General features: G+C 44.2%; 2 protein-coding genes across 2 annotated transcripts in view; both read right to left on the minus strand.

The window, feature by feature from the left end:
* Nucleotides 1–1,804, minus strand: part of LOC133121448 (neoverrucotoxin subunit beta-like) — a 5,110-nt gene extending 3,306 nt beyond the window's left edge. Inside the window, exon 1 of the mRNA XM_061230612.1 lies at nt 1,714–1,804. Coding sequence (XP_061086596.1) covers nt 1,714–1,804 — 91 coding nt within the window. The remainder of the gene's footprint in view (nt 1–1,713) is intronic.
* An 8,144-nt stretch (nt 1,805–9,948) lies between these two features.
* LOC133121449 (verrucotoxin subunit beta-like) overlaps nt 9,949–17,500 on the minus strand; it is an 18,859-nt gene continuing 11,307 nt past the window's right edge. The window contains exon 5 of the mRNA XM_061230613.1: nt 9,949–10,172. Within this exon, the coding sequence (XP_061086597.1) occupies nt 9,949–10,172 (224 nt within the window). The remainder of the gene's footprint in view (nt 10,173–17,500) is intronic.

Raw genomic sequence — 17,500 nt, forward strand, 5'->3', positions numbered from 1 at the left:
AAGCAAACTTCAGATCATCAGCTTGGAGGCATTTGCTGAACAGAGGCAGTATGACTGATATCAGTTATGTTATTGAAACAAAAGCAATTAAGATGACTGGATTTCAGCAAATTTATATTGATACCAGACTGTCTTGAGAGAAACGCTGTCAATACTATGATATAATTGACAGAAAGATCTTGCGGGGTGGCCTGTAGCGTAGTGGTTAGGGTCCATGACTGGGACCCACAATGTCAGTGGTTTGATCTCTGGTGTAGCCAAAATAAGATCGACACAGCCGTTGGGCCCTTGAGCAAGGCCCTTAACCCTGCATTGCTCCAGGGGAGGATTGTCTCCTGCTTAGTCTAATCAACTGTAAGTCGCTCTGGATAAGAGCGTCTGCCAAATGCCGTTAATGTAATCTCCATTTTAAAAATGGTTCTTTGAATGCTGGTACATCTTAAGAAACTTTGCTGAGAACTCCTCAGGCTGGCAAACTGAATGTGTGTGATAGTACTTTGATAACCCCACCCCTAGCCACCCCCTCACTGGTGGTCAGCTGTATACATATTTTTCATACGTTCACAAACCCATCCCTCAGTTTCATGAATAAACATAGCTGCCATGTCAACACTGCTAAGTGCACAGAGAAATAAACATAATGGTGTGTTTACAGTCCAAAGTCAAGTGTGTAACAACGCAGTAGCACATACTAGCATAAAATGTGTACAATGGTGCAGTGTTCAGTGTTCAAAGTGTGTTTAACAGGTACACTACCTGGGGTATATCTGTGTTTAACAGGTACACTACCTGGGGTATATCTGTGTTTAACAGGTACATTACCTGGGATAAAGGTGTGTTTAACAGGTACGTTACCTGGGATAAAGGTGTGTTTAACAGGTACATTAGCTGGGATAAAGGTGTGTTTAACAGGTACGTTACCTGAGATATATTTGTGTTTAACAGGTAAATTATCTGGGGAATAGGTGTGTTAAACAGGTACGTTACCTGGGATAAAGGTGTGTTTAACAGGTACATTAGCTGGGATAAAGGTGTGTTTAACAGGTACATTACCTGGGATAAAGGTGTGTTTAACAGGTACATTACCTGGGGTAAAGGTGTGTTTAACAGGTACGTTACCTGGGATAAAGGTGTGTTTAACAGGTACATTACCTGAGGTAAAGGTGTGTTTAACAGGTACATTACCTGGGATAAAGGTGTGTTTAACAGGTACATTAGCTGGGATAAAGGTGTGTTTAACAGGTACATTACCTGGGATAAAGGTGTGTTTAACAGGTACATTACCTGGGGTAAAGGTGTGTTTAACAGGTACGTTACCTGGGATAAAGGTGTGTTTAACAGGTACATTACCTGAGGTAAAGGTGTGTTTAACAGGTACATTACCTGGGATAAAGGTGTGTTTAACAGGTACATTACCTGGGATATAGGTGTGTTTAACAGGTACATTACCTGGGATAAAGGTGTGTTTAACAGGTACATTACCTGAGGTAAAGGTGTGTTTAACAGGTACATTACCTGGGATAAAGGTGTGTTTAACAGGTACATTACCTGGGATATAGGTGTGTTTAACAGGTACATTACCTGGGATAAAGGTGTGTTTAACAGGTACATTACCTGGGATAAAGGTGTGTTTAACAGGTACATTACCTGGGATAAAGGTGTGTTTAACAGGTACATTACCTGGGATATAGGTGTGTTTAACAGGTACATTACCTGGGATAAAGGTGTCGTTGCGACAGTCATACAGCATGCCAGGATGCACGGGTCGTCCAAGGGCTGCAATTTCAATAGTCTCTGCATCCATGACTGTGAACAAGAATACAATTTGCTCTTGGCTTTTTCATACAATACAGGAGCAGCAAATCAGGACTATTATACGAAGCCCTCTGTATAATCTCCCTTCCTCCAAGAAGAGACAACAAACTCCTCAACATACAACTCATTACCATGAGCAAACCCATGCACAGCCTCATGCATTGTGTCTTCTACATTCCCAACATCGTTCATTATTCTCAGAGCTTGAAAACAAGCTCTATCTGTTTTGATCCCCCAGCCCTTGAGCAAGGCCCTTAACCCTGCATTGCTCCAGAGGACGATTGTCTCCTGATTAGTCTAATCAACTGCATGTCGCTCTGGATAAGAGCGTCTGCCAAATGACAGTAATGTAATGTCACAACCCCAAAGTTCCAACATTTATCTGGTAGGGGAAGCGGAATCATAGTGGTGAAGAAATGTATATGTGTTGGAATGTCCCTTTCAATGGAAACCCAAACCTGGAGAGTGGAGCATTTCCTGAGGTCAGCTTCTGTTTGCTTAGAAATGTTTTTTAAAAAGGCAAATCAAGTGAAGGATAGATATGAAAACCAAGATATTGTATATGTACATAGACCAAGTCTTTAACTATTTGTTTATTTGAGGACAGGGCATTTTGACTCATTCCTGAGTTAAGGGGCATCACTGCAGACTTTGTCCAGTTTATTTAATGTCCTGATACGCCACTAAACTCATTAAAAGTGAATATGTGGTAATGAAGCAGAAACATCATGAGCAAATAACAGGACATCATCAGCACACAAGGATATTTTATGTTCAGTGTTGTTAACACTTACCGGTTTGACGGATTTCAAATCAATTGAACCAGTGGCTCCTGAGACAGAGTGAACTGAAGAGGGGAGAGTGGGCAGCTCTGACTAGTGCCTCTGGAAATGGGGGACTGCAGAGAGCAAATATTTAATCACATGAATATGATCAGTTCCGAAACGCATGTGTCCCAAAATCGCCCAGAGACACCCCCACTCCAGCTGATCAAAAGCCTTCTCTGCACATGGGAGAGCTTCTGATGGACAAGAGATCATCAAAACTACACTGGAAGGGGATATTACAAATTACATCGTTCAAAGTGAATATTCTTTCTTCCCCTTCTTTTATTGCCTTCATGTATATTGCTATTGTATTTGCTGTTTGTTCTTCTTTATGCTGCTTTTACTGTTTCCCCTGTGCTGTCATTTTGATCCTTTTATTTCATTTATTGTGTAAGGCATCTTATGCTCTGTGCTTGAAAGGTGCTATATTATGTCTTCTTCATTTGTAACTATAAACACACCTTTACCCCAGGTAATGTACCTGTTCAACACCCCTATATCCTCAGGGCAATGCGGGATATGACAGTTTATAGAGTGAAGGCAGCCTTGCTGTTGAGATGAAGTTGCATATTTTAACATAGGAATAAATTACTAAGAGCACAATAGGCTTACACCACTGACTGTTGGGTAAGGTACAAACCTTGCTGTGCACATCAAGTTGCAGACACGTATTATATATAAAACATTTAAAAAGTGCATACCAGGACACAACGTTAGATATTTTTATACTGCCCCAATAATTTAGTGTGTGTGTGGGTGCATGTGTGTGTGCTTGCGTGCCTATGTGTGTGTATGTGTGTGTGTGTGTATCACGCTATGGATATCAATTATGAATTTGGTGACATGAATCAATTTGCCGATGTTTAGTTTCTGATAAGCACATTAGTATTACACAAGTGTAAGCTTTTTCAACAGGGGGTCCTTGAAGATACTCTAGAATGGGTTAGGGTTAGGGTCCCTGAACATACTTGATACACAATGACTATATATAGTTTTGACAACTTCTAATTAGCTCTGGTTTCAAATCAGTCCCAGTCTCTTGTGAATACAGGGAAGGCAGTCTGAAATATTGGTCAGTACACTGACCTGCTCTGGCTAGGGAAGACACACTGTAAAAATGCACTGAAAATCAGCCTATGTATCAAAATGGATTTCCTATATTTGATGAATAAAAATAATGCATCAGTTCATGTTATTGTCATCATTCAAAAAGTTACCCATACAGTGCATGCTCACTCCCATGCGCAAGCACTCATACACTCACTCACACACACTCTCACACACACACACACACGCACACACATGCACACACACTCCCACACGCAAGCACTCATACACTCACACACACACACATACACGCACACACATGCACACACACTCCCACACGCAAGCACTCATACACTCACACACACACACATACATGTACACACACACAGACACATACACATATACACGTACAGATATACACACAAAGACATACACACACTCCCACGTGCACAAACAGAAGAATCTGACCTGTGATGCTGAGATGAATCTCCTCACCTTCTCACGTCTGATTTACAGGAGGAACTCTGCGTGTGTGTGTGTGAGTGTGTGTGTGTGTGTGCTTGTTTAAATAGGCTAAAATTACAGTTAGTGGTGCTGCAAATTATTAAGGAAATTTCTGACATTTTACCTTAAACCTGATAAACCAGTTTGTCCCACGGGTATGAAATGCCATCCACCTCCAACCCTCTCAATAAAGATGTTGCCCTTAAAAAACCTCTCCCTTTTCCCTTCCTGACCCCTCCCTGTATTCATTAGAGATGGCCACTGATTTGAAACCAGTGTTAATGGGAAGTTGTCTCAGGAGCCACTGGTTCAATCGATTTGCCAGTCGAAATCCGTCAAACCGGTAAGTGTTAACAACACTGAACATAAAATATCCTTGTGTGCTGATGATGTCCTGTTATTGGCTCATGATGTTTCTGCTTCATTACTACATACTCCATCCACTCTTACTGAGTTTAGTGGCATATCCATCCATCCATCCATCCATCCATTATCTTAACCCGCTTATCCTGAACAGGGTCGCAGGGGGGCTGGAGCCTATCCCAGAATACATTGGGCGAAAGGCAGGAATACACCCTGGACAGGTCGCCAGTCCATCGCAGGGCACACACACCATTCACTCACACACTCATACCTATGGGCATTAGTAGGATAAGCTATGGTAAGAGTGTGTGTATCCCTTGGACAAGGGAAAGGTAAAAATAGCTAGATTAGGTAGTTAGCTGGAGTTCTGGGTGGGAGTGTTAAGAGTGTTAGCTGTGAGAGGCCTCTGTCTGAGAGTCAAGGGCGTGATGCAGTTGCAGCAGCCAGAGGCCAGATGAGGTGAAGAAAAGGCCAAAGAGAAAGAGGGCTGAAGAGACGACACAATGAAAGAGAAAGAGGGCTGAAGAGACGACCCAATGAAAGAGAAATTTATAGCATAACCATAACAACATGTCAATCATCTTTAATTTAGGCGTAACATAACTTGTCCATTTTAGAATAATAATTTAGATTAGTTATCCACATTAGGAAGATTTCTTATTGATAATTTTGACTTGATCGCTTTAGGAATCCTGTACTGAGATTTATTCTCCGAACAATCCTCTGCTGGTACCGCCGCATGTCACATCGCGCGTTATGTGCACGTCTCACAAACTGACTAGCTATCTGTAGTCATTACAGAGGTCGCAGGAATAGCTACTCTTGGGTATATCTGTTTACAGCCTAGGGACCCAAGCAGACCAACCTAGCTACGGCTGTGCTCGACATGAATGAACTACCATGCGGAGGCGAGGGATTTACCAACATAGGTCTACGGGTGCTATACGCCGTGATACATTAAGCGTAAATATTCATCCTCCCTAGACCAGTTCGAGCGAAACCACCCAGATCAAGTTTTAACAATTTATTTTACCAGGCAGGTTACATACACGTAATTACATACTAGTTCCAAATCAAAAAAGCATTACAATGGAAACCAAATTACGGAGTCCCAATCATGTACCCTTACCACTACGCTACAGGCCACCCCGCAAGATTTTTCTGCCAGATTTTTTTGGCATGTTTGTCACACTTAAATGTTTCAGGTCATCAAACAAATTTAAATATTAGTCAAAGACAACACAAGTAAACACAAAATGCAGTTTTGAAATGAAGGTTTTTATTATTAAAACAGATAAACACAACTGTGGTTTATCAAACCTGAGTTCAATTTCTCTAGCCACACCCAGGCCTGATTACTGCCACACCTGTTCTCAATCAAGAAATCACTTAAATAGGACCTGCCTGACAAAGTGAAGTAGACCAAATGATACTCAAAAGCTAGACATCATGCTGAGATCTAAAGAAATTCAAGAACAAATGCGAAAGAAAGTCATTGAGATCTATCAGTCTGGAAAAGGTTATAAAGCCATTTCTAAAGCTTTGGGACTCCAGCGAACCACAGTGAGAGCCATTATCCACAAATGGCGAAAACATGGAACAGTGGTGAACCTTCCCAGGAGTGGTCGGCCGACCAAAATTACCCCAAGAGCGCAGCGACGACTCATCCAAGAGGTCACAAAAGACCCCACAACAACATTCAAAGAACTGCAGGCCTCACTTGCCTCAGTTAAGGTCAGTGTTCATGACTCCACCATAAGAAAGAGACTGGGCAAAAATGGCCTGCATGGCAGAGTTCCAAGACGAAAACCACTGCTGAGCAAAAAGAACATTAAGGCTCGTCTCAATTTTGCCAGAAAACATCTTGATGTTCCCCAAGACTTTTGGGAAAATACTCAGTGGTCTGACGAGACAAAAGGTGAACTTTTTGGAAGGTGTGTGTCCCATTACATCTGGCGTAAAAGTAACACCGCATTTCAGAAAAAGAACATCATACCGTGGGGGCGACATGGCTCAGGCAGTAAGAGCAGTCGTCTGGCAGTCGGAGGGTTGCCGGTTCGATCCCCTGCCTGTCGAAGTGTCCCTGAGCAAGACACGTAATCCCCATTTGCTCCTGACGAGCTGGTCGGTGCCTTGCATGGCAGCCAATCACCGTTGGTGTGTGAGTGTGTGAGTGTGTGAATGAATGGGTGAATGAGAAGCATCAATTGTACAGCGCTTTGGATAAAGGTGCTATATAAATGCCATACCAACAGTAAAATATGGTGGTGGTAGTGTGATGGTCTGGGGCTGTTTTGCTGCTTCAGGACCTGGAAGACTTGCTGTGATAAATGGAACCATGAATTCTGCTGTCTACCAAAAAATCCTGAAGGAGAATGTCCGGCCATCTGTTCGTGACCTCAAGCTGAAACGAACTTGGGTTCTGCAGCAGGACAATGATCCAGAACACACCAGGAAGTCCACCTCTGAAGACTTTGGAGTGGCCTAGTCAAAGTCCTGACCTGAATCCTATTGAGATGCTGTGGCATGACCTTAAAAAGGCGGTTCATGCTCGAAAACCCTCCAATGTGGCTGAATTACAACAATTCTGCAAAGAAGAGTGGGCCAAAATTCCTCCACAGCGCTGTAAGAGACTCATTGCAAGTTATTGCAAACGCTTGATTGCAGTTGTTGCTGCTAAGGGTGACCCAAGCAGTTATTAGGTTTAGGGGGCAATCACTTTTTCACACAGGGCCATGTAGGTTTGGATTTTTTTTTCTCCCTTAATAATAAAAACCTTCATTTAAAAACTGCATTTTGTGTTTGCTTGTGTTGTCTTTGACTAATATTTAAATTTGTTTGATGATCTGAAACATTTAAGTGTGACAAACATGCAAAAAAATAAGAAATCAGGAAGGGGGCAAACACTTTTTCACACCACTGTATATTGTCTGCCTATCAGTATCAGACATCTAGATGGCCTGGCCCATCCATCCTGTCCTCTGCATTTGGCCATAGATTTTCATCAACATCACTCCTCCTGTTATCTCTTGCTATACACCAAGGAAAACATCTCTTTGCATGCCTTATCCAGCTCTGGATGTGTTCCACTGTTATGTCTATACACCCAGCAGGCATTGCATCTAGAAGTGACATCTGGTCATGTGGCTTGATGCTGTTGTTAACAACGACCATCCCAACTATTGCATCCTCCTGTTGAGGCATAAATATTCTTCTCCGTACCCCTGTGTGACTGTGAGGTAACTGCTGGGTCCTGTAGTGAGTCAAAGACAAATGTGCATTGATACATCTGCTTTTTCTGGAGACTTCTCAAATCACAGTACTACTGTAATTGACACATCAATTGAATTCCTTCAGTCAGAATGCTGTAAATACTGTATAGTACCTGTTGGTTTGCCTGAAAATCCTCACTATTGAAGCCACTGTGGATCTAGGCAAGTTTGGTTGAACCCTCAGCCTGTGAGGGAGCAGGGGCGAGAGACCAAGAGCGTCAGGGAAAGGATCACAAAGTTGGATAACCACTAAAATAGGCGAGGAAAGAACGAAAAAAGGGAACCAAACTCCCCGGCGATCTGCCAACAGAAAATAAAAGCTGACCTGAGCTATACTGGTCAGGAGAAACAAAACAAGATATTTTACTGGCAGTTTTGAATGGGCTAAACTTCATGCACCAAACTCTGCCACTCACTCTTCAAAACAGAAGCTAGGGACTAGGGAAGGTTTACAGGAACTAACCAACCCAAAGAAAAGAAAAAAAAACTAGGTCCCTAAACTTCTCTATTTCTCATTTCTCATTTCTAAATTCCAACTGAATGCTTCTCAAGAATAAAAGCAATTCAGTCCTCAAACTCTCTGACTGTCGACCTTAATACCTTATCGGCTCTGTGTGTGTTAAACTGAAACACCAAAGCTCAGAGCAGTGTCAGGAAGAGACTTAAATAGCTCTTCAAGCAGGTGACTACAATCAGCCATGATTATACCTGCATTCCACATGCGGGAGGCAATTACTCCTGCTGAGCTAAGCCGGCAAGCCCTCTACAGGTCTAGAAACCATGACACAACCTGCTTCCCTCAGGGACAGACCATAACTTACCACATGATCAATGACTGTGGCTCTGATTTCATCAGACACAACTGTTCTTGCTCTTCCACAACGTCTTCTTCCTCTGCCTCTGGCTGCATCCATTTTACCCACCAGGCTAAAGAATGCAAATGCCAATCCAAAGATGGCCCCTTTTGTATATGTGGTGTGAGGTCCCAGGTCAAAAAACAGGCAGCAAAAGGTTTTAAGTGCAAAAACTGAGGTAAATTTATTTTCACAAAAACAGTGAAGGGCAAGGGGCGATGAGAAAGAACAAAAAAACCACAGCCGTTCCAAAGCTTCTGGCTGGTGGGTTCCCGGTCTCTAAGCTTCCCTTGGCTTAGGAGCACTACTCCAGGCCAGTGGCAAACGAAAAATCACAAAGAGTTAGCTCAGTCACAGAATTCACCATAACGCACCTCCCCAGCTCTGGAGAATTCCTGTGTTTAAAGCCCTTGGCCTCATCACTCAACGCAGCCCATCTGTGCTTGAGGGGGTGTGGCCAGGAGCAGTTCACCATCACCAGGTGCGCCTTGTTGGATCCTGATGAGATTCAGTTATTGTCCTCTAGATTGGTACTCCGTTTCCCTTCAGGGTCCTAAAGCCTTCCATCATCTCAGTAGGGAAATACCTTCCCTCAATCACCTGACCCAGAGGTATTCTCCAACGGCAGGCCCTTGATGAGGGCCAGGTTGGCCCAGTGGTACCCCGAGGGCCACAGTGATCAGAATTTTATTGGGTTTTGAACGGAAAGTTAACTGTTGTTGTAAATGTCTGTATTTGCTGTATTTGCACAAACCTTTGTTGGTAGTGAACACAGACTGAGAGAGGTATTCCTGAATTTTGGAAGAAGTGGTGATTGAATGCCTTTAGTATGAAAGCAATGCAAAAATATCCACAGTTTAGTTCATATAGTCTAATGATGTGGTGAATGTGTTAAGTGTTTTGAAAAAGTGGACATGGTATTGAGACAAGTGTTTACCAGAAGAAGTTATTATTCCCTTGAGAAATTTCTCTCTTTTCCTGTTCTGTTTCGACCGAAATCTTTTCAGTACATCTCTCATTTTCAGAGATCTGTGGGCCACAGATATTTTGCATTGCCCTGAACTCTTCAGAAGCCAGGAACTCAAACAGGTTTGAGAGGTACGGCTCCTCCTCCTTCAGTGAGGTGAAGTTGAAGTGAGGTAAATTTTGGATCAGCAAGAACTTTGTTCAGCTCAGGTCCAGGTGGCACAATGTCACACCTCTTCAGACGCTTGATGTAGTTTTTCAGCACCCCTACTTCAGACTCTTTATCATGAAGCCATTTTCTCATCTTGTCAGGAGTGAGGAGGACAATATGTCCTTCAGGTAGCTGCCCGACCCCCCCACCTTCACCAGCCCTGCCAGGAAGCTGACTTTCAGTGAGCCACTGATCTCCATCAGCCTGGCCTTCTCACTGAGAGAGGTACAGATTCCAAGATCTTGATGCGTGTGGGGCTGTGGTTTCACATCCATATCTTTTCTGATGGCTTCTTGATCCCACAGTGAGACTCCTAACACAGACAACATTTCAGTCATTTATCAATAACTTTACCATCACATTTTTATCATTTATCTCTAATGAATGAATAATAATATATCTATTGTACAGTATATACACATACTTAAGCAAATAAGCAAACTTCAGATCGTCAGCTTGGAGGCATTTGCTGAACAGAGGCAGTATGACTGATATCAGTTATGTTATTGAAACAAAAGCAATTAAGATGTCTGGATTTCAGCAAATTTATATTGATACCAGCGAAAAGAGAGAAAAGCTGTCAATACTATGATATATCTGACAGAAAGATCTTTCGGGGTGGCCTCTTGTGTAGTGGTTAGGGTACATGACTGGGACCTGCAAGGTCAGTGGTTTGATCACTGGTGTAGCCAAAATAAGATCGACACAGCCGTTGGGCCCTTGAGCAAGGCCCTTAACCCTGCATTGCTCCAGGGGAGGATTGTCTCCTGCTTAGTTTAATCAACTGTAAGTCGCTCTGGATAAGATGAAATTAATGTAATGTAATGCTAAATCTCCATTTTAGAAATGGTTCTTTGAATGCTGGTACATCTTAAGAAACTTTGCTGAGAACTCCTCAGGCTGGCAAACTGAATGTGTGTGATAACACCACCCCGAGCCACCCCCTCACTGGTGGTCAGCTGTAGACATATTTTTCATACGTTCACAAACCCATCCCTCAGTTTCATGAATAAACATAGCTGCCATGTTAACACTGCTAAGTGCACAGAGAAATAAACTTTATTGGCGTCTTTACAGTCCAAAGTCAAGTGTGTAACAACGCAGTAGCACACACTAGCATAAAATGTTTACAGTTGTGCAGTGTTCAGCGTTCAAAGTGTGTTTAACAGGTCCATTACCTGGGATAAAGGTGTGTTTAGCTGGTACATTACCTGGGATAAAGGTGTGTTTAACAGGTACATTACCTGGGATAAAGGTGTTTTTAATGGGTATGTTACCTGGGATTAAGGTGTGTTTAACAGGTACATTCCCTGGGATGAAGGTGTTGTTGCGACAGTCATACAGCATGCCAGGATGCAGGGGTCATCCAAGGGCTGCAATTTCAATAGTCTCTGCATCCATGACTGTTAAGAAGAATACAATTTGCCCTTGGCTTTTTCATACAATACAGGAGCAGCAAACCAGGACTATTATACGAAGCCCTCTGTATAATCTCCCTTCCTCCAAGAAGAGACAACAAACTCCTCAACATACAACTCATAACCATGAGCAAACCCATGCACAGCCTCATGCATTATGTCTTCTACATTCCCAACATCGTTCATTATTCTCAGAGCTTGAAAACAAGTTTTGTGACGCATAAAATAAAGATGATTGACATGTTGTTATGGCTATGCTATAAATTTCCCTGAGCAAAAATGCATCCACAGAGATAACCATATATGACAAACTGAATTATCCAATTCTTAAATGCTAATTCTAAATATGCTTAGGCAAAATAATGAATAGCAGTCCACCACTTCAGCTTAGCATCATCTGCATCCATCTGACTAAGTCACATGTGTAAAAATCACCTGCATCCATCTGACTAAGTCACATGTGTAAAAATCACCTGCATCCATCTGACTAAGTCACAAGTATAAAAATCAGAAAGTTCAACCCCCCACCCTGGTTGTGTTGAAGTGTCCCTGAGAAAGATACCTAACAACCAAACATATGCATTTCCAAATAAAATTTGACATTAGAGTACATGACTGTGACACATGCACACACACAGATATATCCCAGGTAATGTACCTGATAAACACACACATATCCAAGGAAATGCACCTGTTAAACACAGACATATCCCATGTAATGGACTTGTTAAATACATATATATCTCAGGTAATGTACCTTATAAACACACCGTCATGCAAGGTAATGTACCAGTTAAACACACCTATATCCCAGGTAATGTACCTGTTAAACACATCTATATCCCAGGAAATGTACCTGTTAAATACACCTATCCCCCAGGTACTGTACCTGTTAAACACACATTTACCCCAGGTAATGTACCCGTTAAACACTAATATATCCCAGGTAATGTACGTTGTAAACACACCTATTTCCCAGGTTATGTACCTGTTAAACACACCTTTATCCCAGGCAATGTACCTTTTAAACACAGATATATTCCAGGTAATGTACCACAGGTAATGTATCTGTTAAACACACCTTTATCCCATTTAATGTACCTGTTAAACAAACCTTTATCCCAGGTAATGTACCCGTTAAACACTAATATATCCCAGGTAATGTACGTTGTAAACACACCTATTTCCCAGGTAATGTACCTGTTAAACACACCTTTATCCCAGGCAATGTACCTGCTAATGTAATGTTTCTGTACTTGTTCTGTTTGTTTTCATGTTTATTCTTGTTTATTATTCATTTCTCATAGTACCTGGTTTATGTTTTCCCATTACAGTTCTCTATTGTCCTCCCCTGTTATGTCTACGTCTGAATGTTTATCAGTCTAGTCACTCCCCTGTCTGCGTGCCCCACTATTCGGGTGTTTACGGTAGTTTTCAGGGTTCAACATTTTTTCTAAATCTCTCGATTCTTACTTCCTGCTTTTTCTTGATAGTTAAATGTTGTAAAGCACCATTCTTACTAACTACTACTAATCTAGGTTTTGTACAGTACTAATCCGATTAATACACTTACTGTCTGTCTAACTAACTAACTAACAATCACTTTTATTGGGTAGTTTAGAAATATTCACGAAACTAACTCACTAACGCTATCTCTTAGTATTTCTCCACTGTTCTATAACTCCGCCTCCCTATGCTATCCCTCATTACTCGTTTAGTTTCAGCGAAGTGTTCACACCTGTCTCTAACTATCACTACGTCTTCTAACTATGCAATGTCTACTCCCTAATCCGGAGCCATATGTTTTGCATGTTTTGTTTCGTGCATCCAGTCCGCGTTTTCGTCTCCCTCCCGTTATTATGTTATTACCCTATTGTGTTTCCCCACCTGTTGTCCATTTGTTTAGCCCACCTTTTCCTCTGCCCCGCCTAGATTGTCACCTTCCCTCTTGTACTTAAACCTCAGTCTCAGTATGCTTCGTTGTCAGAACGTTGATCTTGATAAGTGCCGATTGTTTGTAAGCCTTGTTATAGAGATTCTTGAAAGACACCCCTTTGCCTTGACTTCGACTTTGCTTTTGCCCTGCTGTACCTTCGCCCTGTGATTTTCTGGATTTTGACCTCTCGCTTGTTTTTTTCGACTATTCTTTTGCTTTTCGTTTTTGGCTGTGTTTTGGATCTCTTGGCTTGTGACTTCTGGACATTAAAACTACTCTTTTGGATTATCCTGTGGTCTGCGTCTGGGTTCTCTGGACCGTACATAACAGCTAAATACACCTTTATCTCAGGTAATGTACCTTTTAAACACACCTATATCCCAGGTAATGTACCTGTTAAATACACCTATCCCCCAGGTACTGTACCTGTTAAACACACCTTTTTCCCAGGTAATGTACCTGTTAAACACACCTTTATCCCAGCTAATGTACCTGTTAAACACACCACACAGATATATCTACATTACATTACATTATTGGCATTTGGCATTATCCAGAGCGACGTACAACAAAGTGCATACCCATAACCAGGGATAAGTTCGCTGAAAGACCCTAGAGGGAAGTACAATTTCAACTGCTACCTGTACAACAAAGATAAGGACGAGGGCCTTTTTTTTTTTTTTTTTTTTTTTTTTTTGAGAACAAAGAAACAAAGAAACAGAGCAAAAGTGACCAAAGTTAACTATCCAAACACTGCTTACCTAGCCAACTAAAAATACCGATACACAAAGCAAGTCACAGAGACAACAATTAAGGTTCACAGGGAGGTAGGGAGGGATGGGGAGAGGTGCTGCTTGAAGAGGTGTGTCTTCAGCTTGCGCTTGAAGGTGGGGAGAGATTCTACAGTTCTGACCTCAACGGGGAGTTCGTTCCACCACCGTGGAGCCAGAACAGACAGTAGTCGTGAGCGTGATGTGGAGGTTAGGAGAGGGGGAGGTGCCAAACGGCCTGTGGAGGCTGAACGAAGAGGTCTGGCAGGGGTGTAGGGTCTGATGATTTTTTGTAGATAAGCTGGGGAAGACCCTTTAACTGCTTGGAAGGCTAGCACCAATGTTTTGAATTTGATGCAAGCCATGACAGGCAGCCAGTGGAGGGAAGTAAGCAGGGGGGTGACGTGTGAGTATTTGGGAAGGTTGAAGACCAGACGAGCTGCTGCATTCTGGATAAGTTGGAGGGGTCTGATGGCAGATGCTGGGAGGCCAGCCAAGAGGGAATTGCAGTAGTCCAGGCGGGACAGAACCATCGCTTGGACCAGGAGCTGGATCGAGTAGGGGGTGAGAAAGGGGCGGATTCTCCGTATGTTGTATAGGAAGAACCTGCATGACCTGGTCACCGCCGCAATGTTCTCGGAGAGGGACAGTCTGCTGTCCATCACCACGCCGAGGTTCCTTGCACTGGGTGATGGCGTGAGTGTGGTATCCCCGAGGGAAATGGAGAGATCCAGGTGGGGAGAGGTTTTAGCAGGGATGAATATCATTTCAGTCTTACCTGGGTTGAGCTTTAGATGGTGGTTGTCCATCCAGCTCTGGATGTCCCTCAGGCAAGCAGAGATACGGGCTGAAACCTGCGTATCAGACGGCGGGAACGAGACGAAGAGTTGGGTATCGTCCGCGTAGCAGTGGTAGGATAGCCCATGTGCAGTGATCACAGGGCCAAGGGAGCGAGTGTAAAGAGAAAAAAGAAGCGGGCCTAGGACTGAGCCCTGGGGAACTCCTGTGGCGAGGGGCCGAGGGGTCGATACTGAACCAGCCCAGGCAACCTGGAAGGAGCGACCAGAGAGGTAGGACTCAATCCAGTCCAGGGCTGTGCTACAGATGCCCGTTGCTGACAGGGCAGACAGGAGGATGGAGTGATCCACAGTGTCGAAGGCAGCAGAGAGATCTAGAAGAATGAGGACAGAGGAGAGGGAGGCTGTTGTTGTTGTTGTTGTTAGAAAAGAAAGAAGAAAGTTGAGTAGAAGCGGCTCGTTCTATAGTTTTAGAAAGGAAGGGATGGGCCTAGAGGAGGGGAAGGGCACAGTGAGGGGGGGCGGTGGTTGTAAAGGATCTACGGATGACTGTGACCTTCTCATTGAAGAAATCAGCAAAGTCATCAGCAGCAAAGGAGGGACTGAGGAGGAGGAGGCGGTGCATTGAGGAGAGAGGAGAAAATAGAGAAAAGTTTCCGGGGGTTAGAACTGAGTTCTGAACTGGCCCTGGAGGTACGGAGGGTGGCAGATATCCAAGGACTGGGAGGGGATGTGCGAGGTGGCTTTGAGACAGGCAGACAGAGAGAGTCAAAGGCGGAGGAGAGAGATGAAAGGAGGGTGGCAGATGCAGAGTTAGTGGGGAGTTTGAAGAAGGATTCAAGAGGGAGGAGTGAGGCGATGACGGTGCTGGCGAAGGAAGAGGGTGAGAGGGAGCGGAGGTTACGGCGGGCTGAATGAGATGAAGTGGTGATCAGATGTGTGCAGAGTGGTAACCGTGAAATCGGAGCATGAGCAGTTCCTCACAAAGACAAGGTCTAGGACATTGCCCGCCTTGTGGGTTGGAGGAGAGTGTTGCAGGGAGAGGCCGAAGGAGTGGATTAGCGGTAGGAAGGCAGCAGCCTGGGAGGCTTCTAGGTGGATGTTGACATTTTACATTTACATTTTAGTCATTTGGCAGACGCTTTTAATCCAAAGCGACTTACAAGTGCATAGGTTCTACCATAAGTCAGAGCATCACATCCAGAAACTAGCAAAATACACAGGAAATGCTGTTCTAAACATAGTTGTCATCAGAAGTGCATTTTTTTTTTTTTTTTTTTTGGGGGGGGGGGGGCGTTAGACAAAGATAGGGATATCAGAAAGGAGGGGCAGGGGAAATCAGGAGGGAGGACTAAGGTAGAGTTTGAAAAGGTGGGTTTTGAGTCTGCGTCGAAATAGGGGGAGGGATTCTGCTGTTCTGACAGTGGTAGGCAAGTCATTCCACCACTGAGGAACCAGAACGGAAAACAGGTGTGAACGTGCAGCTCGACCGCCAGGTGCACGTAGAGAGGGAACCGTAAGGCGACCAGAGCTGGCAGACCGGAGTGGTCTAGCTGGGGAGTAGGGAGTGATCAGGGATTGTATGTAAGGTGGGGCAGTCCCCTTAGCAGCCTGAAATGCCAACACTAGGGCCTTGAAACGGATGCGTGCGGCAATAGGAAGCCAGTGGAGGCCAATGAGAAGCGGGGTGACATGAGCCGACCTGGGCTGACTGGTGATCAGGCGGGCTGCAGCATTCTGGACCAGCTGGAGGGGCTTGATGGCACATGCTGGGAGACCGGCTAGGAGGGAGTTGCAGTAATCCAGGCGGGAAATGACGAGCGCCTGGACTAGGAGCTGGGTGGCTTTCTCAGTCAGGAGATGACGGATACGGCGTATATTATACAGAAAGAACCTGCAGGTTCTGGCAGTGGAGGATACTTGTGGAGCCAGGGTGAGGCAGTTATCAAGAGTCACCCCAAGATTCTTTGCCGTACGGGAGGAGGAAACTACAAAGTCCTCAACAGTCAATGAGAGGTCGATTGACGGAGAGGACTTAGCAGGGATGTAGAGAAGCTCAGTTTTGGCAAGGTTGAGCTTCAGGTGATGGGAAGTCATCCACGCAGAGATATCAGCCAAGCAGGCAGAGATCCGTGTGGTGATTTGGGTGTCGGGGGGGAAGGAAATGAAGAGTTGGGTGTCATCAGCGTAGGAATGATAAGAAAAGCCGTGGGAAGAGATAACAGAACCAAGAGACATGGTGTATAGCGAGAAGAGGAGAGGCCCAAGAACCGAGCCCTGCGGGACTCCAGTTCGTAGGGGTTGAGGGTCGGAGAGTGCGCCCTCTCCAAGTCACCTCTTAGGAGCGACCAGAGAGGTAGGAGGAAAACCAAGCGAGTACAGAGCCTGTGACACCCATCCCAGACAGCGATGAGAGCAGAATCTCATGGTTGACTGTATCGAAGGCGGCTGACAGGTCGAGGAAGATGAGGACAGAGGAGAGGGATTTTGCTTTAGCAGCGTGGAGTGCCTCAGTGACCGCGAGCAGGGCGGTTTCAGTGGAGTGGCCACTCTTGAAGCCAGACTGGTTGGGGTCATGGAGATTGTTCTGGAGAAGATAAGTAGACAGTTGGGAGCAGACCGCCCGTTCCAGAGTTTTAGCGAGAAAGGGAAGAAGAGAGACAGGCCGGTAGTTGTTCAGGGCAGAGGGGTCAAGAGTAGGTTTTTTGAGCAGGGGAGTG

This window comes from Conger conger, chromosome 2 (genome assembly GCF_963514075.1).
Source record: "Conger conger chromosome 2, fConCon1.1, whole genome shotgun sequence".
NCBI classification, from domain to species: Eukaryota; Metazoa; Chordata; class Actinopteri; order Anguilliformes; family Congridae; genus Conger; species Conger conger.